The sequence below is a fragment of the Sus scrofa genome, chromosome 15, assembly GCF_000003025.6.
Source record: "Sus scrofa isolate TJ Tabasco breed Duroc chromosome 15, Sscrofa11.1, whole genome shotgun sequence".
Taxonomy (NCBI): domain Eukaryota; kingdom Metazoa; phylum Chordata; class Mammalia; order Artiodactyla; family Suidae; genus Sus; species Sus scrofa.
Genome location: NC_010457.5, coordinates 81,034,862 through 81,061,390, shown reverse-complemented (window position 1 = coordinate 81,061,390; position 26,529 = coordinate 81,034,862). Strand labels below are relative to the sequence as shown.

Genomic DNA, 26,529 nt, shown 5'->3' with positions numbered 1-26,529 from the left:
AAAAAAACAGTCTGAATATAAAACAGAATTTTTTGCTAGCTTTGAAATGAGAGTCCTTATAGCCTTTGGTGTTTGCATCAAAAGTTTTAAACATATTAAAGCTGTTTGGGCCAGCCTTATTCAAGGTAAAGTGCAACCTTTCTTTCCAATAGTCTTCGGTAAGGAAATCAAGTTCATACATAACCCCCCCCCCCACGTATGAGGCTTAGCCCATAAATTATGGTAGAGAGGAAAGTTGACTTTCCCTTTAACATCCTGTTCCTGAGATTATTGCCTTTTCCTAATTCAGTTGGTAACTGAACTTTCTGCCAATTTCTTACCCTATCTCACCTTAGGAACTCCATTACTTACTTAACGGTCCTGCATAATCATTCCTAAGTTTTGTGGACTGCCTAGTGTGTTTATTCTCCCAAACTACAACTGTTAGGATGTTCCTTTATTCCTGCATTGTTATTCTGGTCTTCAGATTTTTTTCCTTATTACTCTGTCACCTACAGATTGATCTTGCATATTTAGAGAAGTCCTTATGAACATTGGTCTTGCTTCTTGGCTACTGGCAAGACTTCCTGCTTTTGAAAGCTCCCTTCGGTGGACTGATAAAGCATCTCTACAAGGTGTCCAACCACCATGTTTTAGAGTGACCTGAGTATGATGACAGAAACAACTAATCGTCTACCAGTGTTCATTCTCTTTTTTCTTATTGTAAATGCTCTAATTTTTTGTTGAGTATATGGCAGAATAAAAAATGTATTTCCCAGCTTCCTTGCTAGCTATGGCCATGTGATTTAAGTTATAACCAGAATAGAAGTTTCCTGTAAGATTTCTGAAAAGCTTTAAAGGAAGGCTATTGCTCATCTCCCCATTCCTTCCTGCCATTTGATGTGATGGCTAGACCTAGAGCAGTTTTTTTAAACCATGAAGGGGACGTCACATGTTGAGGATGACAAAATAACAAAATAGAAGGAACCTGGGTTCCTAATGATCATGTTTTGGACTGCCTGTGTTCAGGAGAGAGAAATAAATCATTTAAGCCATTGTGATTTTGAGTTCTCTGTCACTCCAGCTGAACCTAATCCTTATTGATGAAAGTGTAAAAAAAAGTCAAATTGTTTCCAAATGAGAAGTACATGAACTGTTATGGTAAGCACTTGAGAAAGTGAAAAAACGATTAATCTCCACTCTTAAGAATTTTTTATGCTTCAATTCAGCACTACCATTTCATGCATCAGCTATGACTACTTCTCCCTTCCATTGTATTAAAAAGTTTTATTTTGGAGTTCCCGTCATGGCGCAGTGGTTAACGAATCCGACTAGGAACCATGAGGTTGCGGGTTCGGTCCCTGCCCTTGCTCAGTGGGTTAACGATCCGGCGTTGCCGTGAGCTGTGGTGTAGGTTGCAGACGCGGCTCGGATCCCGCGTTGCTGTGGCTCTGGTGTAGGCCGGTGGCTACAGCTCCGATTCAACCCCTAGCCTGGGAACCTCCATATGCCGCGGGAGCGGCCCAAGAAATAGCAGCAACAACAACAACAACAACAAGAAAAGACAAAAAAAAAAAAAAAGTTTTATTTTCCTCTTTCCACCAAAATTCCATTGCCATACTTTCATCCTTGAAGCTATTACACCTCTGATAGGTGGCATGTGCCAAAACATATGGAAGCCACAGGATAAATATCTTCCTGAAACATTGAAGATTTGGGAGGAAACCTTAATTTTTATATTAAAAACTAGTAGAATGGAAGGCAAAATTCACATGCATTTTAAAATATAAAATGAACATTTTAAAATGTGTGTAGTGGAGTTCTTTAGGTCTTGCACAATAATGAGTTTCCTCTTTTCTGCCTATTCTTTGCCCTAGGGAAACTTAAGAAGTGATGCTTGCTTGGTTAAGAGTTAAGGGATTCCTGGCAGCAGAGTAAATAAAGCTCATGGCCCACCAGCTAGAAAGGTAAGAGATTTTTAAGCTTTTAATACAAAAGTGGTCTTTTATTTTATGATTGTCTCTCATATGTTACTAAATTCAAGGGATGTTTCCAGATAGTAGTCCTCAGAATGCTGGTGTCCTGCCATATTGATAGCTTTCAGTAAAAAAAAAAAAAAAAAGTTGTGAGGTTCAGCAAATTTAGAAATGTCCTTTTGGAGCTACAATGCCTATCATCATATAAAAGACTTAAAATATGTATACATAGGAGTTCCCGTCGTGGCGCAGTGGTTAACGAATCCGACTAGGAACCATGAGGTTGCGGGTTCGGTCCCTGCCCTTGCTCAGTGGGTTAACGATCTGGCGTTGCCGTGAGCTGTGGTGTAGGTTGCAGACGTGGCTCGGATCCCGCGTTGCTGTGGCTCTGGCGTAGGCCGGTGGCTACAGCTCCGATTCAACCCCTAGCCTGGGAACCTCCATATGCCGTGGGAGCGGCCCAAGAAATAGCAACAATAACAACAACAACAACCAAAAAGACAAAAAAGACAAAAAAAAAAAAATATGTATACATAATTTAGTTTAACCCAAAGGCTCCTACACTTATCTGACTAGGGAACTGTCAATAGCAGAAGGTTCCCATATGAAAGCCCCAACTCTGCTAGGATTTTATAACAGGGGTTAATCCTTGAGATATTTTCTGTATTTGAAAAATATTTTGGACAAAAAGTTTTACACTGAGGCTATACATGGTAACTAAAATGTCAAACTTTTTTGCTTTTAGATTGAATTATATCAGTTAAATTTAATAGCATGGTTATTTCATGCTGATCGGAAACATTAATAGGAAGTTATACAGTACTTCAGATATTCATTTATGAACATAAACTCCATGCCAGCCGTAGTGTTGGTGATGTTAAAGATATAAAATATGGTGGTTTCTGGCATCAAGCCCTTTAGAGTTTGGGGATGTAGCTTCTAAAAATGGGAGGAAACTATGGGAGGAAAATATTGATTTAATAAATGTGATCCAGCATACAGACGCTTTCAAAACATGATGGTCTAGTGATAGATTTTGTCAGATACATCAAGATAAATAAGAAAATTGGCTTTTGCCGTTATACCTGAATCTGGAGGTTCAGAGCAATAGAGAAGTTATGTGTAAATGTAAGGTTACTCTAACTTTGACGAAACTTGGGAAATCATTTAAATGTACCTATATTTGAAAAAGTAGGAGTTCCCGTCGTGGCTCATCGGAAACAAATCTGACTGGTATCCACGAAGATGCAGGTTTGATCCCTGCCTTGCTCAGGATCCAGTTAAGGATCCGGTGTTGCCATGAGCTGTGGTGTAGGTCGCAGATGTGGCTTGGATCCCGTGTGCTGTGGCTGTGGTTTAGGCCAATGGCTACAGCTCTCATTTGACGTCTAGCCTGGGAACCTCCATATGCAGTGGGTATGGCCCTAAAAAGACAAAAAGAAAAAGTAAAAAATTTTAAGCAGATATAAGGAGGAAAGAGTGGCAACACTTGATAATTTTTCTTACACATTGATACCTATATAAAGTAATTTTAAGCTATTTGATCATTGTAAATGTTCAAGTCCACTGATTTGGTTAGAAGTATTTTCCATAAAAGGTAAATTTGTCGAGGGCAGGGATTGTGTCTGCATCATTGTACCCTGGAGTCTAGCATAGTTCCTACCCTCTTGCATGTGCTTAAGAAAAATACACTGATTGAATGCCTAAGTAAATGAGACATGAATTTCCAGAAAGAGGGATAGTGGATGGAGGAAGATCAGAGGTGAGTGGTATTAGCTAGGAAAGGAACAGATGAATGGGAAGTAAGAGCACTCTGGGCTGAGAGAGGGAGCTAACTAAAAGCCTGTATAACTACAGCCAAGAGATCAAGGTAGTAGCTTAAGAGTGGAATGGGAGGCAGGGGTCAGCCCATGCAAGGGTCTGCAGACAATGGTAAGGATTAGAGTCCTATCTGAAGAGCATTTTTTTTTTTCCTATAACTTGTTCTTTCCTCTCATTTTGACTGGCTCTGCTTGGGTATAAACCATCTATCTCTTTCCTGAATCTAGCTATAACTTGTATTGGTTTTCTTATGCATCATGTTACTCTCACTAATCTATCCTCCATACTTGTATTAGTGATGTTGCAGAAATGGCCTTTTTTTTTTCCTAATTCACCTATTGAAAAATCTTTCCTTTTTTTTTTTCTTTCTTTGTTTTACAGCAGGGTTAAGCAGACTTTTTCTTTAAAGAGCCAAATAGTAAGATTTTAGGCTTTATTGGGGTCACAGATCATCTTTTTACTTCTTACCCCCTGTCCCCATTTTAAAACCATTTAAAAAAATTGAAAAACTTTCTTAGCTCAACATTTTGGTATAGGCCATAATTTATAAACTCACAGTGGGATGGAGCGCATGCATGTATAGTTGGAGTTCAACTTCTTTGCTGGTGTATTAAAAGCCCTTTGAGATTTGCTTCCCTCTCTGGCCTCACCTCTCTTCCCTTCAAGCATATATCCCATGCTTTAGCCATCAGAAGTTTTTAGATAGCCTTCAGTGTACTCTGCTTTATTGTGCTTCTACATGCTGTCTCTGCCCAAAATATCATCCCCTCTTTGTTTGAGAAGACCAAGTGCAAGCATTACTTTCTTCAGCACCCTTCCCAGACCCTCTCTCTAGGGTTGGCTATGTACTTGTCTTACCTAAGGGGTAGAAAATCAGAGAAGAGTCTTAGATGACTCAGTCACAGAAAGCATAGTCAGGCATCACAGAAACTTCTTCATCTTGGCTACATGGTATCTAGACCCTGTTTTTCTGTACCTACTCCATTTTGGCTTTTATTAATTGCTTATCAATATGAACATGACAGAAAATGACCACCAATCCCGAGTATGACTTTGAATGTCTAGTGTACATTTCTGTTTAGCTGATTTTTTTTCTTTTTACAAATTTCCCAAAGAGCTACTCTGTATGGCTTAAGTTGTTCAGGTGTCTTCCCTGGTTCACCTGAAACAAGTATGTCGGGGCCATGGAAATAGAGGATTCCCCTTTGCTGGCAGTCTGACTCTAAGAGCGGATTATGAGTGCTGAGGAGAGATGACTAGCTCCAGTATACTCCTTATTCCCCTGTGTTCTTATAGTACCCATGTGTAAGTTTATTATTATATGTATATCACTGAAGTAGTATTACTATTTTCACTTGTTTTTCTTCCATACTAATCTGATTTTAAGGTCAGAGACCACATCTCTTGTTTTGTACCTGAAATACATTAAGAATAAGAGATATGATATCTGACCTCAAAGCCAGATAGTATAGTATCGGGTACCAAATAGACAGTCAAATGCTTTCCAAATAAATTTTGTAAAATAAATTATTTATATTAGAAATGTTCGGGGAGTTCCCGTCGTGGCGCAGCAGAAATGAATCCGACTAGGAACTGTGAGGTTATGGGTTCGTTCCCTGGCCTCCCTCAGTGGGTTAGGGATTTGGCCTTGCTGTGAGCTGTAGTGTAGGTTGCAGACGTGGTTTGGATCCCATGTTGCTGTGGCTGTGGCGTAGGCTAGCAGCTACAGCTCCGATTGGACCCCTAGCTTGGGAACCTCCATATGTGGCGGGTGTGGCCCTAAAAAGACAAAAGACCAAAAAAAAAGAAATGTTTGGGAATGCTGTACATTGTGTAACATTTATTAGCATAGTATATATATTTTAGAAATCTGCTTTGAAACTTCAGTACATGCTTTAAAGATGAGCATTTACAGCATTTGTAGTTCTATAACCAACTAACTAGAAGATCAGTCAAATTCACATTTTATTTTATTTTTGCTTTTTAGGGCCGCACCCCCTAGGCATATGGAGGTTCCCAGGCCTAGGGGTCTAAGCAGAGCTACAGCTGCCAGCCTATGCCACTACCACAGCAATGAGGGATTTGAGCTGTGTCTGCTATCTACACCACAGCTCACTGCAACACCGGATCCCCAGCCCACTGAGCGAGGCCAGGGATTGAACCCACAACCTCATAGTTCCTAGTCAGATTCATTTCTGCTGAGCCACAACGGGAACTCCCAAATTCACATTTTAGAATCTAGCGATTTCTGAAATTACTCATCAGAAATTGATTGATTCCCCTCCCCCCCATTTTCAAAGATTCATTTACTCACACTCCTTTCTGTAAAGCAAATTGATTTCCTTCTTTCTTGTTTTTTGATAGAGATATAAGAAAAGCAAATATTTTTATCACCAAATCATTTGAATGATGGAATTTCAGGATAGTGTGGGATTATTGATAACTATACCTTTAAAGACCATCTATCTTGCTTTGACAGATTTAACCCACATTTCGTATTTTTTAAAAAGGAGTTGTCTAATAGGACAAATAATTGTCTAACATCACCTCTCAAGTCTATTCAGATACAGAAATTGTTCTACTGTAATATGATTCTGTTTGCTCTTAACCTTTTAGTACAGAACATAGTTTTTCTGTTCTTTGACATCTCATAACATTGAAGTTATAAACCAGAAACAAGCAAAGAATTGTTAGAGAATCTGTATATTTTAGTATTTTTTCATAACTTTTTATGAGATGAGAATTACATGATACTAATTATGTAATGGCTATATAGTGAATTGTTACAGTGCATGTTTTTTGTATACAACTTAAACTCCATCTATAAGTTTTTCCTTTTTTATTTTTAGTTATTATAGTTCAGAACCTTTTAAGAGTAAATTGCCAGTGTCATGTCCCTTTCCTCCAAATACTTCATTTTCTGCAATAATACATTTTCCTTCAAAACCACAATACAACCATGAAAATCAAGAAATCAACTTTGAAATATTGCTACCATCTCACCTACAGATCATACTTAAGTTTTGCCAGTTATTCCAATAATGTCTGTCCTTTATAGCAAAAGGATTCAGTCTAGAATCTCATGTTGCAATTAGTTGTCATGTCTCATTGATCTTTTTTCAGTCTGAAACAGTTCCTCAGTCTTTCCTTGACTTGGATGACTTGTACACTTTTAAAGATTATACACCAGTTATTTTGAGTTTACTGCAATTTGGGGTTGTATAATGTTTCTTAATGATTAGATTCAGATTATGTATCTTTGGCATGACTGTCATGGAAGTGATGTTGAATCCTCCTCATTGCAGCCCTTTGGGGACACATGATATTGATTTCCCTTACTTTTAGTGTTGTTAGCTTGTGTCAAGATATGCAACTTAAAATTTTTTTTTCACTTATTTGCCAGAAATGTTAGAAAAATAATATCTACTCTTGGTATGAGTGTTGAGAAAGGAGGTCTCTTTGTATACTACTGGCAAAGTAGAATTATTTGAGGACAGTTTAGCAGTATAAATCAAAGCCTTAAAATATACCTTCACTTTAATGTAGCAATTTCACTTCTAGCAGTTCATCCTATGGAAATAATTGTATAGAGATTTGTCCTCAGGGATTCATTGATGATAAAAATCCACTAATAGAAAATTAGTTATAAATATGTCATATTTATATGGTGAAATACTATACAGACATTAAAATGACTTCTGATGTTTAATGATATTACTATTTAATGATGTGGCAGCATTTAGAAAACTGTTTTAAAGGAAATTGTATTACTGTTTTTACAATTTTTACAAATTTTATGTATCTTCATATATTATTAAGACTGAATACATACTCTGAAATGATAAATAGTAGTTGTCATTGAATGGTGATATTTTGGATGACTTTTTTTTGTTGTTCTGTATTTTTCTGGGACCAAATTTAAAGTTTCTTACAGTATCTTATTTCAATAAGTGTAATTTAGTTCATGTTATCTAGGCGTAACAGTGACTTCCTTTCTAAACCTCAGTTAAAACTTTGAGCTTTAGAAGTTCCTGTTGTGGCTCAGCAGAAACGAATCTAAGCAGCATACATGAGGATGCAGGTTCCATCCTTGTCCTTGCTCTGTGGGTTAAGGATCTGGCATTGCTGTGGAGCTGTGGTGTAGGTCGCAGACGCAGCAAAGATCCCAAGTTGCTATGACTGTGGCATAGGCCAGCGGCTACAGCTCCAATTCAACCTATAGCCTGGGAACCTCCATATGCCGGGGGTGCAGCCCTTAAAAAAACAAAACAAAACAAAACCTTGAGCTTTAAAGGTTTTTTTAGAATTATATAAGATTGAGCATTTATATGGGATACCTAGTAGTGGATATTGCTGTGGCTCTGTTGTAACAAAATTTAAAGTATACGTTGAACCAAGTTTGAAGTACTAAAATAAAATGCTTTGTGGCAATGAAATAAAGAAAATATGAGGAACATAAACATGTTTGTATGTGGAGTTGTCCTAGAAGGTGAAAAGCTGAATCTGAGCTGGATGCTTAATTAGGTAGTATAAGCTTCTTCCCTACCATGGAATCTTCTTGAAGGCAGTTACCTATCTTAATTCATCACCACGTCCATAGCATGTAGCATAGTGCCAAGCACAAAGTAGACACTCAAATATATTTGTTGTTTGAAAGAAGAAAAGGGGGAATTTTTGCACTAAACCCTGTGGGCAGGGAAGATAAAACAGTGTTAGAAGAAAAATTGAGAGAGATTAGAGAAACCAAGGAAACTGACTTCTTTTAAATCTTGCCTAGGAACCTTCCATGAACTCTTCATGACAGTGATTTTCCTACCAATATAGGTTGTGAATGATTGCCAGAGAGTGGTTTGGTATAGTAACAGTTCTCTATCTGCAGTCATTGGCTTCCCCAACAACTTAACAAAGGCACCTTTTTGTGTTTTCTTAGAAGCATGTTTCCACCCTTGCTGTAAGGGTGATAAGCCTGGACTTAGAGGCTTAAGATTTAGTTAGATTAACAAAGAGATAGCATTTAAGCTTCCCAGAGTAATTATCATTTACATCTCAAGGTGCTTTATTGAGTTTATAGCTACCTCAGCTGGGTATTAGGAAATAATATAAAGATTGGGAATCTTGGTTGGCTATGAAGTAGGCTGCTGTGAACGTCTTTCATGGAGGAGTAGAAAAGATGAGAGAGAAGGATACCAAGGGTTAACTCCCTCAAAACTTGTCTAGAATCATGGGATTGGTCCCTCTACGATCTCTATATTTTTAATATTTTAACTCTTAATTTTAACAAATGAATCGAAATTATATTTTTGTGTTCCTTCTTCTGCTAGACTGAAAGTATCTCAAGTGCAAAGACTGTTTTCTCCTCTTTGGGTCTTGTCATAAGTATTTTGGGGTTTTGTTTTTGTTTTTTCTTTGGCCATTCCTGCAGCCTGCAGAAGTTCCTGGGCCAGGGATTGAACCCTAGCCACAGCAGTAATCTGAGCCACAGCACTGACAATGCAGAGTCCTTAACCACTAGGCCGCCAGGAACTCCTTGACCTAAGTTTGATATTTAAATGTTTCTTAAACTTAAATGAGTTTAGTTGCTTCAGTTTTTTTCAAATCATTGTGAACTGCATTTTCTTACTAGTTTTAGAAGAATCTTTCAAGTTAGATAAAATAAACTTATCTGACTTGTTCATATCATACAGATACTTATTCATTCCTTAATATGTAAGGAATAAATGCTACTGTAAGTTAGGCACTGTAACTTTTATAGGTTTCCTTTGGATTATTCTAGTGTTTTTTTCCCCCTCTTCACAGACAGCCTGGGAAGTTGGATGTGAATGATGAAATGGATCTTATAGATAACACATTTTGCCTGGGCCAAGGGAAAAATCTTTGTTCTTCCTGTCTCCTATACCAGATCATCCTTGTCTCTAAGTCTCAGAACTATTTGCACATTTCCCTATTGGGATTATGTGTTTTTCCTGAGCAAGACATTCTTGACACTACATTTATAATATGTAAAATAAAATGTTTCTTTCTGTACCGTTGGCTTATTGGGATAAGGATAGAGTTAACTCAGTCCACCACTAGATGGGGTTTCAGTGAATGTAAGATGGAATATTAGTGGACTAAGTAGTTTCAATATGTCATACTTGTCTTTAAGCTAGTATCCAAAAAGTAAGTTATAAAATTAGGGAAGTGGGAGCACCTTATATATAGATCAACTACAGTAGGTAACAGATTTTGATGAATCAGGGTGAGAACCAGACCACCACTGACCACATCTTAAAAAATTAAAAGCTTTTGAAATACTAGAACTCATCCTTTTTAATCAGACTTCAGAAGTCAGGATTTTTACTCTTTTAATGACTGCTCTTCAACCACAACCCTGAGGCGTAAAGTTAAATGTTTCTCTTTTACCATCTTCATGGTGGAGTTGGATATATTAATACCTTTGTTTAAGGCATTTATATGGGTGTTCACATTTTAGGAGCAGTGCTCTATTATAAAAACTCTTAATAACGAGTGGTTTTTGGATGACAATAGTGTTACAAAGAGTGTAATTATTTGAGTGTTTTTCTTTTTTTTTTTTTTTTTTTTTTGTCTTTGTTGTTGTTGTTGTTGTTGTTGTTGCTATTTCTTGGGCCGCTCCCGCGCATATGGAGGTTCCCAGGCTAGGGGTTGAATTGGAGCTGTAGCCACCGGCCAACGCCAGAGCCACAGCACACGGGATCCGAGCCGCGTCTGCAACCTACACCACAGCTCACGGCAACGCTGGATCCTTAACCCACTGAGCAAGGCCAGGGACTGAACCCGCAACCTCATGGTTCCTAGTCGGATTCGTTAACCACTGCGCCACGACGGGAACTCCTATTTTCTAATATGTTTCAAGAAATGTTTCAAAACTATTTTTAACAGTGGGAAACTCCTTCATTTTTCAGTATCCTTGCCATGAAAAAGAGGACGTGATAAGTTGTTCAACTTATGAAATTCAAGTTACATGTGAATTCTGCCAGGTATGTATGCATTATTTGATATTTGGGCCATTTTTCATATTTTAGATTATAAAATTTTTTATAGGTTGTTTCTAGATAAATATTTAAAGTGTTTTTGTTTGTCAGCCACACTTGTGGCATGTGGAAGTTCCCAGGCCAGGGGTTGAACCCACACCATAGCATGACCCAAGCCACTGCAGTGACAACACTGGATCCGTAACCCCCGAGCCACACAGAAGCTCCTCAGTGGATTTTTTTTTTTTTCTTTTTTTCGTAAACAAGAAAACAGTTTTCTAGTATGTGGTTTAGCTAATGCTCTTATTGTGTTTTAAAATTAGCAAATAAAGCATCAAAATACAGTTAATTAACTTTGGCAAAAATAAACATATTTTAGGGTTTTGATTTCTCCTAAAATGAGTTTTAAATAATACTAGTTACATGAGATGTTCTATGAAAAAGGATCCAAATAGTAAATGGATGTGGCAGAAATGCCATATTTTAGGTGCTTTTTTTTTTTTTTTTTTTTTTTGTCTTTTAGGTCTGTACTCGAGGCATATGGAGGGTCCCAGGCTAGGGGTCTAATCAGAGCTATGGCTGCTGGCCTACACCCACAGCAATGCAGGATCCGAGCCGCATCTGCCACCTACACCACAGCTCAGGGCAATGCCAGATCCTTAACCCACTGAGCAAGACCAGGGATCGAACTTGCAACCTTGTGGTTCCTAGTTGGATTTGTTTCCCCTGTGCCATGACGGGAACTCCTATATGTACTTTCTAGGAAGAAAGAAAAATAAAATCCTACAAGCTGATGGAAGGAAAAAATAGAATATTAAGTCTAAATCAAAAAAGGAAAATAATTTTGGAGTTCCCGTCATGGCACAGCAGAAACGAATCTTAACTAGGATCCATGAGGATGCGGGTTCAATCCCTGGCCTTGCTCAGTGGGTTAAGGATCCAGCGTTGCCATGACCTGTGGTGTAGGTCGAAGACTCGGCTTGGATCTTGCATTGCTGTGGCTGTGGCTGTGGCGTAGGCTGGCAGCTTGTAGCTCTGATTGGAACCCTGGGAATCTCTATATGCTGCAGGTGCGGTCCTAAAAAGGCAAAAAAAAAAAGGAAAATAATCTTGACTCAAAAATGTCTTTTTGTAGTTGTTTGGTTCAAATCAGGATCCAAAAATGTCCCCATATTGCATTATGTTTGGTATATTTATTAGCTCTTTTTTAATCTAAAATTGTTCCCCCCTACCTCCACTTTTCTTTTGTTCCCCATGACATTTATTTTTTGAGGAGACCAGGTCTTTTGTCCTATAGAATTTGGCTAACTGCATGTTGGTAGTGTTTAGGTAAGTTTTTCTGTCCCCTGTATTTTATGTAGTTGGATCTAGAGAGGCTTGATTAGATTCAGGTTTGACACGACCACCACCCCTTCCCAGTATTTCGTGTGCTTTCTGTTGCATCATATCAGGGGTACATAATGTTTATTTGTCCCACTTCCAGTGATATTAATTTAAGGCTGACCTATGAATTCAGATGTTTTCAACCTGACTCAATCGTTATAAAAGTTCCCATCACCTTTGCTCATAATGGTTTTATAAGACTTCGAAGATAGTTGCCTAGATCTGTTATTTCATTGGGAGTTATGTGGTTGTGCTTTCATTCTTTCTGCACTTAAAACGCTGTTGCACAGGAAAAATTTAGCCTGATAGATCAGGGTTTCTAACATAGTATAAAATCTGCATGTTCCGTGTCTTTTTTCATAATAGGAAGATGGGAGATGGAATTAAAATGTCAGTAAAAGTGTTTAATTTCACATTCACATAGAAAAGGTAATTTAGTGGGAAAATAAAATATTATTATATCTTAAATTGTTCTTTATTTACAAATCTGTACTGTAAAACATTTAACGATCTCTTAATATTTTATTATAGGCAATACAAGGACCTGTGGAATATGAGTGATGACAAACCCTTTCTATGTACTGCCCCTGGATGTGGCCAGGTAATATATAAATTATTTTGTATATTCACATTTATTAAAACACTGATGACAGTATATGTTGTCATTAAAGGGATTCTTTTATAATGTTAAATACAATTTTGAAGTTAGAATGAAAATAACTCAGAAAAATTTGGAGAAGAAATTCGTTTTCCTCAGTGGCATATCTGAGTTTCAAAAAATACAATCTAATATGGAGGAAAAAAAGAAGTCTTGTATTGGAAAGGTAGAGAACCTAGACAAAATCCAGTGTTTGAAACTATTTTCATTTGACCGTTATTGGTTGAAAATCATTGTAAACTCCCTAATTGGAAATCAAATATACATTATCTTGTATGAAAATTATTTTATTTACTGAAATCTTAAGAAATTAATGTTTACCTCTGAGGGTATCACTAATGTATTAATGTTCTTAAGTCTAAACTTCTAACCATTAAACATTTTTAATATAGAGCATGTGTGAAGGCATTTTCAGAAAATATTTCAGTGTTTTTTAACAGGCCTTAAATTATTAATCTATTACTGACATAATAATTAATCTTAAAATTACTATAGACATTAAAGAATGAAAGAATAAATTTAATGTGTGGTGAAATTACAGAATACTTAAACATATAAACTGTAAATCATAAGCATTAAAGTGTTTATTGATTCTCATTTGTTTAGTTGATATTTTAAGTTGAGGTATAATTTATATACAGTAAACTGGACCTGCTTATAGTGTATAGTTCGACACATTTTAACATATGTGTGTGTCCATAAAACCATCACCGCAATTAAGATACTGAACATATTCATCATGCCTAAAACTTTCCTCATGCTCATTTGTTATCCTTCCTTTTCACTCCTCCTGCCCCAGTCAACCACTGATCTGCCTTTTGTCCCTAAAGATTAGTTTATATTTTCTAGAATTTTAATGAGTGGAATCAGATAGTATGTACTTTTGACTGGAATCTTTTCTTCCACATAATTAATTTACAGTTTTTCTGTGCTGTGTAATCAGTAGTTAATTCCTTTTCACCGAGGAATAGTATTTCCCTATTTTACAGTTAGTTTGTTTATTCATTTGTCTGTGGACGTTTGGCTTATTTCCAGTTTTTATTTCTTACAAGTTAAGCTGTTGTTAATATTTATGTGCAAGTCTTTGTATGAACACATGCTTTCTTTTCTCTTGGATGAGTACCTAGGAGTGTAGTGGTGGGATCGTATGTCATATATATATATTTACTTTTTAGGAAATTGCCAAACTGCTTTACAAAGCAGAGGTACCACCTTACATTCCCACCAACAGTCTGTGAGAGGTCTTATGTAATATCCTTGCCAACATTTAGTGTCAGTCTTTTAATTTCAGCCATTTTCATTGTGTGTATACTGATACATTATGTGTTAATTTGCATTTCTTTGATAATGAAAAGATGACCACTTTTTCATATGCTTATTGGCCATTTGTATACTTTATTTTTGGTGAAATATCTTTTCAAATCTTCTACTTATTTTTAAAATTTGTGTTGTCTATCTTTTAATTATTGAGTTATATGAGTTCTTTGTTCTGGAAACCAATCCATTATCAAATATCTCTCCAGGTCTGTGGTTTTCCAACTTGATTTTCATAATAATATCTTTTGATGAATAGATTTTTCTAATTTTAATGAAGTTTAATACATTGACTTTTTCTCTTCTGTGGTTGTTGCTTTCTGTGACTTATTCAAGAAAACTTTGCCTACCCTCAAGTCACAAAGATGCTCTCCTTTGCTTTCCTCTGAAAGCTTAGTTTTTCATTTCGTTCTCTTTTGCATCTTGGTTAATTTTTGTGTATGTATAGTGTGTGGTAGGAGTTGAAGCTCACCTTTTGTCCGTATGGTTTCTCAGATACTCCAGCATCATTTGTTGAAAAGATTTTTCTTTCTCCATTAAATTGCTTCAGCCCCTTTATTGAAAATCAAATAATTTGTGGGAACTCCTACTGTGGTGCAGCGGAAATGAATCCAAATAGTATTCATGAGGATGCACGTTCCATCCCTGGCCCCACTCAGTGTTAAAGATCTGGTGTTGCCGTGAGTGTGGTGTAGATCACAGACGCAGCTATCCTGCATTGCTGTGGCTGTGGCAGAGGCTGCCAGCTGTAGCTCTGATTCAACCCCTAGCTTGGGAACTTCCATATGCTGCAGGTGTGTGGACCTAAAAAGCCAAAAGCAACAACCAAAAAAAAAAAAAAAAATGATTTGTATGAGTGTAAATCTACTTCTGAGCTTTCGATTCTGTTCATCAGTCTGTCAGCTTTTATGCCAGTACCACACTATCTTGATTACTTTAGCTTTACAGTAAGCCTATCATGCAGGTAGAGGAAGTTCTCCAACCTAGTTTTTCTTTTTTGTTTTGGCCATGCCCAGGGTATATGGAAGTTCCCTGGACAGGGAGTGAACCTGCATCACAACAGCATCCCAAACTGCTGCAGTGACAATGCCGGATCCTTAACCCACTGCACCACAAGAGAACTCCTAGTTTTCTTTTTAAAAAAGTTGTTTTGGATAGTCTCAGTTTTAGTCATTCTGGTGAGGGTATAGTGGTATCCCAAGATTTTTAGTTTACATGTCATCCAGTGATGTAGAGCAAGGAAAAGAGAGGAGTTATACAGGGTTGGTGATATTTTAGATAGGTTGATCAGGGAATGCCTCTGTAATAAGGTGACATTCTAGTGAAGATGGAGCAAACCCGACACATACCTGGAGGAAGAGTTTTCCACACTGAAAGAATAGCATATATAAAGGCCCTGAGGGAGGAGAGGTATTTGATGTGTTTAAGAACAAAAAGATGACTATTGTGGTTGGAGTATATAGTGATTAATAAGGATGAGGGCGAGATGAGGTCAGAAAGGTACAGGATAAAAAGAGTCCATAGTCCATAGGGCTTTTGTTGACTGTGATAAGGTATTTGATTTTTTTTCACAGAGCAATGAAAAGCCGTTGCTGAACTAATAGTGGAAGCAGGGAAAGTAGAGACTGGCAGCAGTCAGGTGAGAGATAATGGTGGCTTAGACTATGTGGTAACAATGGACATATGGAGAAATAGACTGATTTGACATATATTTTGGAGGTGTATTTTATATGTATTTTTCTGTAAATTCAAGAAAGCTATAAACTGCAAATTCCCAAATCCTTTGCACCTAGAATCCTGGATATGATTTTAGGTACCATCAACCAGATTTACTCATTCTGGTAAGTTAAATTTATTCCTTGGATTTGGGGCTGAAATAAATGAAAGGTGTTATTACTCAAGTCATCCATTTTGCTGGAGTGGATTGGACAGACACAGAACGATTCTGTAATCCCTGAATTACAGCTAATACATTGTGTTTCTAGATCCAGCCTTTGGACCAGGACCAGTTTTGCTGTGCTTTCTAGGAATCATTCTTGGAAACCCAGTCTCAAACAAGTTCCTTATTTTTTTGTCCTATTCTTCTCTTCTTAAAATCATCGGAATTGTTATCTTGTGATCGACTCTTTAGTAATATACATACACCATTTTTTATAAAAAACATTACATTTAAATTTACTTAAGAGAGCTTCCAAATGAAGGCTACATGCCAATACAAGATCAAGGAGAATGAGAACCCAAGAAGTCGAAGTAGTACCATGCAGCCTTCCCCCAGTTTTTAGTGCCTCTATCCCAAAGCTGTCCTTTCCCTCTCCTGCCTCCATCCCAACTCCCGGGGACAGGCTGTCTTCCTATCCGGAAGACAGAACCAGTGAAAGAATGAATCAGTAAAATTAGGGAAATTAGATAAATGGACATGAGATACCCTTTAGGTCAAGAAAGTATTTTAAATTGCTCAGAAAAATTACACAATCTACTTATGCATATACAAACTCTTTATAGGCACTGTTCATGCTTCCTTACCTGATGAGGTGAGGCAAATGGAACATTACACGATGCATCCCAGGAGTAAAGCAGGAAGTCTGGGAACTTTTTAATAGTCATTAAGTTCCCACAGCAGACTGTTTCAGATAGAGTATATGCCCAATCTGTGTCTATGGCACAAATAGCCAAGAGACTGAGAAGTAAACTACCCCTTAGCCTGCCACGAAGAGGAAGGAGAACCTCCCTATGATGAGGTCTTCTGCAGAGGTAACAAGGGTGTCCCAGCACTTTTATCAGGCCCCAAAGTCCACCCACTGTTCCTCCTTATGTATTTGCAACATTTCTAGTTATCCTGCCTATAAATCAGTCTTTCTATGATTATTTTCTACCATAAGAATATTTATACTTTTGGCAAAGCAGTAACCACTTTACTTCTGTGATATTAAAAATACTCCTGCACTCTCATTCATTGCTGGTAAAAATGCAAGATGGCATACTCCCTGGAGGGAGTTGGGCAGTATCTAGCAAAATTTGAAATCCATTTACCATTTGACTTCAGAATCCCATTTCTGGAACTCTGTCCCAAAGATAACACTGTCAAAACTTTGAAAAGATGTATGCCTAAAGTTGTTAGATATATTTTTGGTATATTTGTTAGTTGACAGTCTTTTGGGAAGCAGTATTTCAGGGGAATAGAAGCAGAAACTGTAAAGCTCCTTGAAGCTTCAGTTTGGAAGTGACAGGGCATCACTTCTGCCCTGTCCTATATTGATCAATGCAAGTCACCAAAACAGCCCAGAATCAAAGAGTGGAGAAAAGATAGGTACCCTCCTTTGGACGGGAAAACCAGCCTTAATCACATTGCAAAGGAAGAAGGGTGCATATGATAATGGAAGGAATTTGTGGCTATATTTTACAGTGTGTCACAGACAAGTACTGAAATATTTTCCTGGTAAATTAATACCTGGGGTTGGCTTAAAAAAAAAGAAATTGATGTGGGTGAGTGGTAAGTAGAGATAATTGCTGAAGCTGGGTAAAGTGTGCAGGGGAGCTTATCATAGTTTTAAAAATCCACTTAAATTCAACAGAAGAAAAAAATGTATTGCAGAATATAAGAACATGTGTGTTGTGTATCATAAAATTGGTTAAAAGACTAAGGAGTTCCTGTTGTGGCTCAGCAGTAACAAATGCAACTGGTGTGGATAAGGATCAATCCCTGGCCTCACTCAGTGGGTTAAGTGTCCGGTGTTGCCGTGGGCTGTGGTGTGGATAGCAGACACAGCTCGGATCCTGCATTGCTGTGGCTGTGGCACAGGCCTATAGCTGCAGCTCTAATTCGACCCCTAGCCTAGCAACTTCCATGCCATGGGTGTAGCTCTAAAATGCAATAAATAAACTAAAATTTTAAAAAAATACGAAAAATATTAAGAAGTCGGAATTGTTTTTGGAGTTCTCTGGTGGCTTAGCAGGGTAAGGCTCTGGTGTTGTCATCTCTGGGGCTTAGGTCTTTGCTGTGGCACAGGTTTGATTCCTGGCCTAGGAACTTCAGCATACTGCAGGTGTAAGCCAAAAAAAAGAAATAATTGTTTTTTAGATTCCCTATGAAAGGAGTTAACTTCATTCTTCATTTTACTTCTCTTTTCCCCTCCCTTGATTTCTGAGAATAATTATTTTTACATTGTGAAGGTTTGTAATACATTTTGTCTGATCATCTATAATACTCATATTTCTTTAGATTACTTCAATATTTAAATAGTGAGATAGAGAGGAAGGGTGAGAACTAAGTTTTAAGGCATTCCAGTGTTTAGAAGTCAGAAAGGTGGGATGATATAACAAAGGAGGCTGAGAAGCAGCAGATGATGAAGAAAATTGTGCTGTTGAAGTCAAGTAGAAAAAAGTATTTCAGACTGTGGGGGAACAGTGTACTCATATAGTTAATAGGATAAGGTGAGAATTTAGTCTTTATTATTGGATTTAGAAATATGAGGATTATTAGACACCATGACAAGAGTAGCTGCAGTGAAGCAGCAGTGACAGCAATGAAATTGAAGCTAGCCTGAGGAGTAAATGTGGAGAACCGGAAGTAGAGACCTCATATGATACCTTTTGGAATTTAGCTTGAAGGAAAGAGTAAAATACTGCTAAAAGAGGACTGAAGATGAGGTTTTTTAGAATTCCCTTGTGGCACAGTGGATTAAGGATTGGTATTGTCACTCGGGCAGCTTGGGTTACTACTGCGGCATGAATTCAGTCCCTGGTCTGGAAACTTCTGCAGGTACAGCCAAAATAAATAAAATGGAGCCGTTTTATTTGTTCTGAATTTTAAAGATGGGACTATTACAGCATATTGGACACTGTAGACATACAGAAATGAGGTCCTTACAAGGATGTGTTCAGGTGGAGGGACTGGCCTTAGATAGGACCGTGACAGTTTATCCATAGTAACTGAGAGTGAAAAGCAGGGAAGAGGTGTGGACAGTTTGAATAGAGAAAAGAAAGCATATTAAAACTCAGACGTAAAAACATATTTTCTTCAATACAGTCACCATAAAAAATTACACTTCTGTTTATTCCATTGCACAAAATAAATTTCTTTTAGAAGCTGTGGCACACTGTTTTAAAGGGACTTAGGGACGGTAAATTTTTAGCCCCTTGTGTTACTTGGGGTTCAGGCTGACAAGGACTCAACGTTAACAATAGATTGAGTAGTTTGTTTTTTATCTAATAGCCCAGAAGTATGAGTCCCAGGGCTGGCTATTTTGTAACCCTCAACATGTGACTCCCACTTTTAGGTCCAGGATGGCTATTCCAACTCCTGACATCAGTCCACATTCCAGTAATAAGGAAGGGAGAAGGGGAAGCAGAACAGAGCACATATTTACCCATCATTTTAGGAACATTAACTGGAAGTATTGCAAATAATTTTCACTCATTCTTTTGGCCCCAACCCAATCACATGGTCACCTAACTGCAAAGAAAGCTAGAAAATGTGGTCTTTGTACTGGGCAGCCAAATGCTTGCCTAAAATCCAGGAGTTCTTTTATTGAAGGGAAAAAGAATAATAGATATTGAGGGATAGCTAGCATTCCTTGTCATAGTTTTCAGGATGATTTTGAATTTGGAGACATAGCAGAAAGGCATTTGGAGTCTGAGCCTGGCTAAGCTGGGTAGTACTTTTTTTTTTTTTTTAAATGGCTGCATCCCTGACATGTGGAAATTCCTAGGCCAGGAATTAAATCTGAGCCACAGCTGTGGCAATGCTGAATCCTTAACCTACTGCACCAGGCCAGGAAGCTGTTTTACAAAGTTTCAGTGAAGGGGTGTGTGTGTGTGTGTGTAATCAGTAACTTCCTGATGTTGAATAGAATCCTTCAGCTAGTGAAAGAAGTAGTGAAATGAGCCTTATAACGTAATTGTACCTTTTTAATCTGTTGGGTTTGGATTTTTGTTGTTGTCTTTTTAGGGCTGCACCCACGGCATATGGAGGTTGCTAGGCTGGGGGTCGAATCGGAACTGTAGCCGCCAGCCTACACCACAACCACAGCAACGCCAAATCCAAGCCACATCTGTCACCTACACCACAGATCATGGCAATGCCGGATCCTTAGCCCACTGAGTGGGGTCAGGGATTGAACCTGTGTCTTCGTGGATACTAGTCAGATTCGTTTCTGCTGAGCCACAACAGGAACTCTCGGGGTTTTTTTGGACACACCCATGGCATATGGAAGTTCCCAGGCCAGGGATCAAACCCACACCACAGTAGTGATCCAAGCGGTTGCAGCAACAATGCTGGATCCTTAACCCACTGTACCACAAGGGAACTTCTAATGTTTTAAACAGGAATAATAATCTATATCCTGGATGTGAATACGTGTATTAAATGCAAAGTGACTGATTTCCTAGAAAGTTCATTCTGGTAGGAAGAGTGTTCAAGCCTTGGAAACACAGATTTCTTAGATACCAGAACCTAAATTCATTTCTAATAGAAGCTGGAGTTCCCGTCACGGCACAGCGGAAACAAAACCGACTAGGAACCATGAGGTTGCGGGTTAGATCCCTGGCCTCACTCCATGGGTTAAGGGTCTGGCATTGTCGTGAGTTTGCTGTAGGTCACAGATGCATCTCAGATCCTGCGTTGCTGTAGCTGTGGTGTGGGCCGGCAGTTGTAGCTCTGATTAGACCCCTAGCCTGGGAACCTCCATGCCACGGGTGCAGCCCTAAAAAGTTAAAAAAAATAAGCAAATATTTCACCTCCCTCCCATCTGTCAGGTTACCCTTCCTTTTTAACCTTTTAAGGGAGGTGGTTATCCTGTCCTGTCTTTCTTTACTGCCTTTCTTTCCCATCGTTTATTCAGCTGTATACTCAAAGTCTTCTTGTTAACAAAACACTGAATATCTATAATAATTTGCATTGGGATTTCAATTGCCTGGAAAAAAGAAATTATATGAATTCAATATGTTATTGAATTATTATACAATAACAAACAATTTTTCTGCAAAACTTATTTTTAGAATAAACTTTGGGGAAGCAATTCAGATAGATTCTGCAAAAATGTTAGCTTGTAATAGCTACTTTTAAGTATTTGTTGAAAAAAGAATGAATTTCACTCATTCATATATATATTTTCCAGGTGACTCCCTTTTGACATTGTCTTTTTAAGTTTCTTGTTAGAGAGAAGTTTGCTCAGATGTTAGCCAAGTTTAAACTCACTTCTTTGAAGTATCAATTACAGTGTATTTTACCCACGTATGTAAATATCATTATATGATCAACAATTCCTTTATAAATAGCATTTAGGGAGATTTGATCTGTACATTCCCTGTGCTTCCCCTTTTACTATTCCTGTGATCCTTAATGTTTTTTAGAATCCCTTTAGCTGCCTTGGTACCTGTTTTCCTATGTTTTATACAAAATGTAATGGTAGTGTTATTTATTCTACATGTAGTTGCTGTTTGATTTGGATATCTGTGTACAAATCAATATCTAAGCAGAGGATACTGTTAGAATAAAGTTCCTAGGAGATAACTTTCCAAGCTCTTCTTATCTGTTAATTATGCTGACTTTGCTATTTATTTAAGATCTCTACCAAAATGCATTCATTCACAAATATTTAATGATTACCCTCAGTGGAAAAGCCATATTGTTAGGTTCTATGGAACATAAAGTGAATCTTACTTTAAGATACTTCGTAGTGTGATATGTAAGATTCGTACATTCGAAACTGTAATGCAAAGTAAAAATTAATAAAGTAACGCCAGTATACACTCTATGTTCATTCTCCAAGAGCTTTGTTTTTCCCCACTCATTCAAGGGATGACTACTACTTACTTCTCCACTTTTGGGAAGGAATCTTAGAATGATGGAGCAATAGAAAAATAGCACTTGAGTGTGAAGGAGCTGGATTATGATCCTAGTGCCTGTAATTGATGCTTGGTAAATGAATAAGGGACAGAGGTTTTGTTTGCATCTGGACACTCACGTTCAATGGGAATACAAGCAGATTCTGAAGAGGGTTCATGTAATGATAATTCTCCACTCGTGTGTAGTAACTAAGACTTAGTGGTAAGCAAGTCTTACTGAGAGCAAAATATGACCAAATTAAATTAAGGCTTCATTCACCTTAAGGAATAGTCTGTGATTTGATGGAGTTTGTGAGTTTTTTGTTTTTTGTTTTTCCTTTAAACTGGGCTTGAAGACTCATTTCTTTTATTGTAAAGAGTTCATTCTTTCAGTTAGCATTTATTGACTACTTACTATATGCTAACTCTGGGAGGTGCTCAAATGGTGGGAGCTTAGCCTACTTAAAAGGACATAAGGAAATATCAGTATAGTATTAATAGGTGCTATAAGCAAGAAACTGCAGAACCTAATGGAATATGAAATAATGAAAGGGATTAACTTTTATAGTGTGAGGGGCTTGTGGGCTGGGCTAAGGATAATATAGTAAGGTCATACTTGTAATATTTAGAATAAAAAGCAAAATGGAAAGAAGTGTTTCATTCTCTGACATTATCTTAAGGTTACCTTAAAGCTGCTATCATTAGTTGCATGAAAGGAATATAATGAATTGGATAGGGGGTGGTGGGACCACAATAGAAGGAATCTATTTTTGGTGACTCAGTGGAACCAAGTACAAATTTATATAATTTTATCATCCCCATATATAAAGATATAGACTAGAGAGTGAGTTTAGATCTCTTAATTTGGCATTTTATAATTGTTGCTCTGAAATAACAGAAAGTAAGTGTTCCCTATTTTCAGTTATAAATGTTGCTAAAGGTAAGGAACATCTTCATAAAGATTGATGTCCAGACACAGGAGGTATTTAAACAATGCATTTATTTTGTTGTAATCATAAATGTCACCTTTGGCATAGAACCTATCCAAGTTATGTGTAGCTTTAGCTTTAAAAATAATTTTGCTTCATTTTTTAGTATAAGAAACAAAATAATGAAAAATGACTTTAAGTTAAAATTTTATTTTTAAATGAATTGCTTTATTATTGTATTGGTTGCTCTTTCTTTGCTACATTATAATAGAGGCATTCTTTTTTTATGTGGTAACATAAATATAAAGGGTGTGATTTACTTCTTAATTTGTCCAGGAGTAATATTTTTATAAGAAAGTTCTTTTTTTTTTTCTTTTTTTTTTTTTTTTTTTGCTTTTTAGGACTGCACCTGAGGAGGCATATGGAGGTTCCCAGGCTAGGGGTCAAATTGGAGCTACAGCTACTGGCCATAGCCACAGCCACAGCAACGCAGGATCTGAGCCGTGTGTGTGACCTACACCAAAGCTCATGGCAACACTGGATCCTTAACCCACTGAGCGAGGCCAGGGATCGAACCCGCATCCTCATGGATCCTAGTGGGGCTTGTTAACCCTTGAGCCACAATGGGAACTCCAGAAAGTTCTCATTTTAAAAGTGGTAAGTAACCTGAAATCCAAGTAAAATACAATGCTTTCTTCAAAAGTCATCCATCCTATGCCATGGTCTATATTCTACTATGACATGGCAAAAAAAATAATAGTGGTCTATTTTTAGTGTCCAAATGAAATACATAGTTTCTTTGCCTCAGGCTTTGTTTTTAAATGCTCTCAAATGAGTTATGTGACCTAGTATTTATATCAGTATTGCTTATTCTTGGATAATGGTTTTTCTATGATTATGTGGAATCTAATATGTTTACCTGTGCTAACAATAGATTCTATATAGTTAACAAACTGCTATGTCTTTGTTAGTGGTGGTTTTACATGTTGTGGAAATGAATTTCCTTATTTAACTTATGTGATCAAATTGAAAATCTTAACTATATTTTAAAACTTTTTGCCACAGCGTTTTACCAACGAGGATCATTTGGCTGTCCATAAACATAAACATGAGATGACACTGAAATTTGGTCCAGCACGTAATGACAGTGTCATTGTGGCTGGTTAGTATATGCTTTTATTAATAGCTTATCTACATATTTCACCTGGAATGTGCACAATTTTTGTGTATTCTCTGTAAATAATATAGTCTGGTGATATCCCAGTGGCTTCATTTACAATAAATGTTGACAACATGTATTTTACCCATGACATTTTCATGTTCCTTTTGACCATTCATTTCACTTTTTTGTGTGGTTTTCAAATGTAGTGTTCAGTGTTACTTTTTCGTGGAAGTTAATTATAATTCTAGGGGCATTCATACCATCTCTACAATTTACATTTAACTGGTAATTGAACTAATGCAATGTTTAGTCCATTTTTTTTTTTTTTTTAAGGGCTGCACCTGAGGCATGTGGAAGTTCTCAGGCTAGGGGCTGAATCAGAGCTACAGCTGCCGGCCTACACCACAGCCACAGCAACACCAAATCTGAGCCACATCTGTAACCTACACCACAGCTCATGGCAATGCCAGATCCTTAACCCACTGAGCAAGGCCAGGAATTAAACCCGTGTCCACATGGATACTAGTCAAGTTTGTTTCCACATGCCACAATGGAACTCCAGTCCACATTTCTTTTTGCTGTTTACACCTGCTTTGCAGTGCTGTACGAAGATAGATGATCACACTCTTCCTGTTGGAGAAAGAGCAGTTAGCAGACCTGTTTATTAAGATTTTGTTTATATTTCTTTTTGGACTAAACATCTCTGTTTAGTAAAATACTCTCAATAAAGGAGGATTAAATTCATTCAGTGCTTTTTTTTTTGTATGTTGCTCCTGTGAACATACAGTATCACCTAAGCAAATGATTATCTTTTAGTATGTGAAAAGAGAAACCCCATTCGTGCATTGGTTTATTGTCTTTCCATGCTATATTAGTTATCCCTTTTGGGTTATGTAAATATATATATGCACACATCTGTTATACACACACATACCATTTAATTTCATTCTGTATGTTTTTATAAGTATTGTCATAAGAAAACAAAGTTTTATATAAAATTTAATATACTTATATAAACTTCAATCCTTTTTGTGTCATAACCACAGCTTCACTTATAAATATTCAAATTCACCTTTAATTTTTTTTTTCTCTTATAAAACTCAGGTTATATTTTTTTGTAAGTCTGGAATTATGCCTGAATACTGACTCTCCAACATAGAGATCAAATGTAATGCTTTAGAAGATAATGAGGAAAATAGATGGTTCTTCCTGTCATTTCAATATGAAAATTTTTGTATTGAAAAAACTAGAGGTAACAAAGTTGGTAATTTACCAAAACAGTTTATTTAGGAAAAGTATAGAGGAACATTCAACATATCTTCGTTTCTTTGAGTAAAAGGGAGCAGACAAGAGTAAGGTGTGCATCAGACATTAAAAGAGAACCAGAAGCACAATCAAACAAAATAACAACAACAGCCTAGAAAGTTCACTCTCCTAGGCATGAAGGTCCCTGCTTTTCTGGAACTTCTTGCCTTAGAGCCATATCTCTCTCTGTAACATTTAACTCAAGAATGTTTTGAGGTTGGTTTTTAGAATATAAAAATGTATCTGTTCACATTTAATGCAATAGAAAAATAGACTACATTAAAACATTGTACTTGTCCATTTTTTACTAATATATGTTGAGATGGTTTGGTATTACTGTACAATGTAATGCATGATGTGTGTGGTATATATTGATGATCAATAGCTGTAAGCCATCTGCATGTTTAAAGTTGTGCCTTTGTTGATTTTTCTTTTCAAGCCTGATCATTACCGTAATTACTGGTAAAAGTGAGTTATGCATATGTATTTTATTTTTAGGACTTCTCTCCTTTTAATACAAAATAGGAGCCTTCTCTTGAGCTTAGATAGACAAACCCCTTTGGCTGTTCAGGAGAATCAAATATAGGTTCATTTTACTGATTCAGTCATTATGGACCTGCTGGGCCCTTGCTATAATACAGTTCTGTAAGTCTTTTGAGGGGTAAAGGTTATGTGTGTTGCAAACTAACTGTTAGGTAAAATGATAACAAAAGTACCTTAAGTAATTTTGGTAATACTGAAATGGGCCTACATTATAACTAATGTGTATGACAAGCATGTCATCTTAGTGTTATATTTATACATAGTAAACATATTAATACTCTGGGTATATTTTAGGCCGGAGACGAACATAAAACAGTATAAGTAAGGCCTACCCTGGGGACCCAATAGTTAACAAATAATGTCTGAATTTTAATTTCACAAAAGGTTTTATGAGTATTTTATCTTAAACCAGGAGTCATCCTTACACTTTTATTTACCTTAAAATAAATATAACCTTTAAAATTGATGCCCTAAAACTATATATGAATAGAATTCGAATGTGCTACCAACTCTGATAAATAAGAATAGCCTTGAAAACAGTAAGACTTAAACAGACAAAATTCATAAATTTGCTGTTTTTCATTTCAACATGGACTTTAGCATTTGTTCTGTAGATGTACACTCAGTGGATGTTTTAATGCAC

At 37.0% G+C, this 26,529-nt stretch overlaps 1 protein-coding gene across 3 annotated transcripts in view; it reads left to right on the top strand.

Moving 5' to 3' along the window:
* The window catches only part of ATF2 (activating transcription factor 2), a 91,605-nt gene that overhangs the window by 15,183 nt on the left and 49,893 nt on the right, over positions 1-26,529 (top strand). The window contains exons 2-6 of one of the 3 annotated variants that reach the window (XM_021075926.1): positions 1,857-1,946; positions 10,700-10,774; positions 12,683-12,752; positions 15,698-15,762; positions 23,942-24,038. In XM_021075926.1, the coding sequence (XP_020931585.1) occupies positions 23,990-24,038 (49 nt within the window). In that variant the 5' untranslated portion in view covers positions 1,857-1,946; positions 10,700-10,774; positions 12,683-12,752; positions 15,698-15,762; positions 23,942-23,989. The remainder of the gene's footprint in view (positions 1-1,856; positions 1,947-10,699; positions 10,775-12,682; positions 12,753-15,697; positions 15,763-23,941; positions 24,039-26,529) is intronic. The other 2 variants (XM_021075925.1, XM_021075927.1) reach the window with 2 other exon arrangements.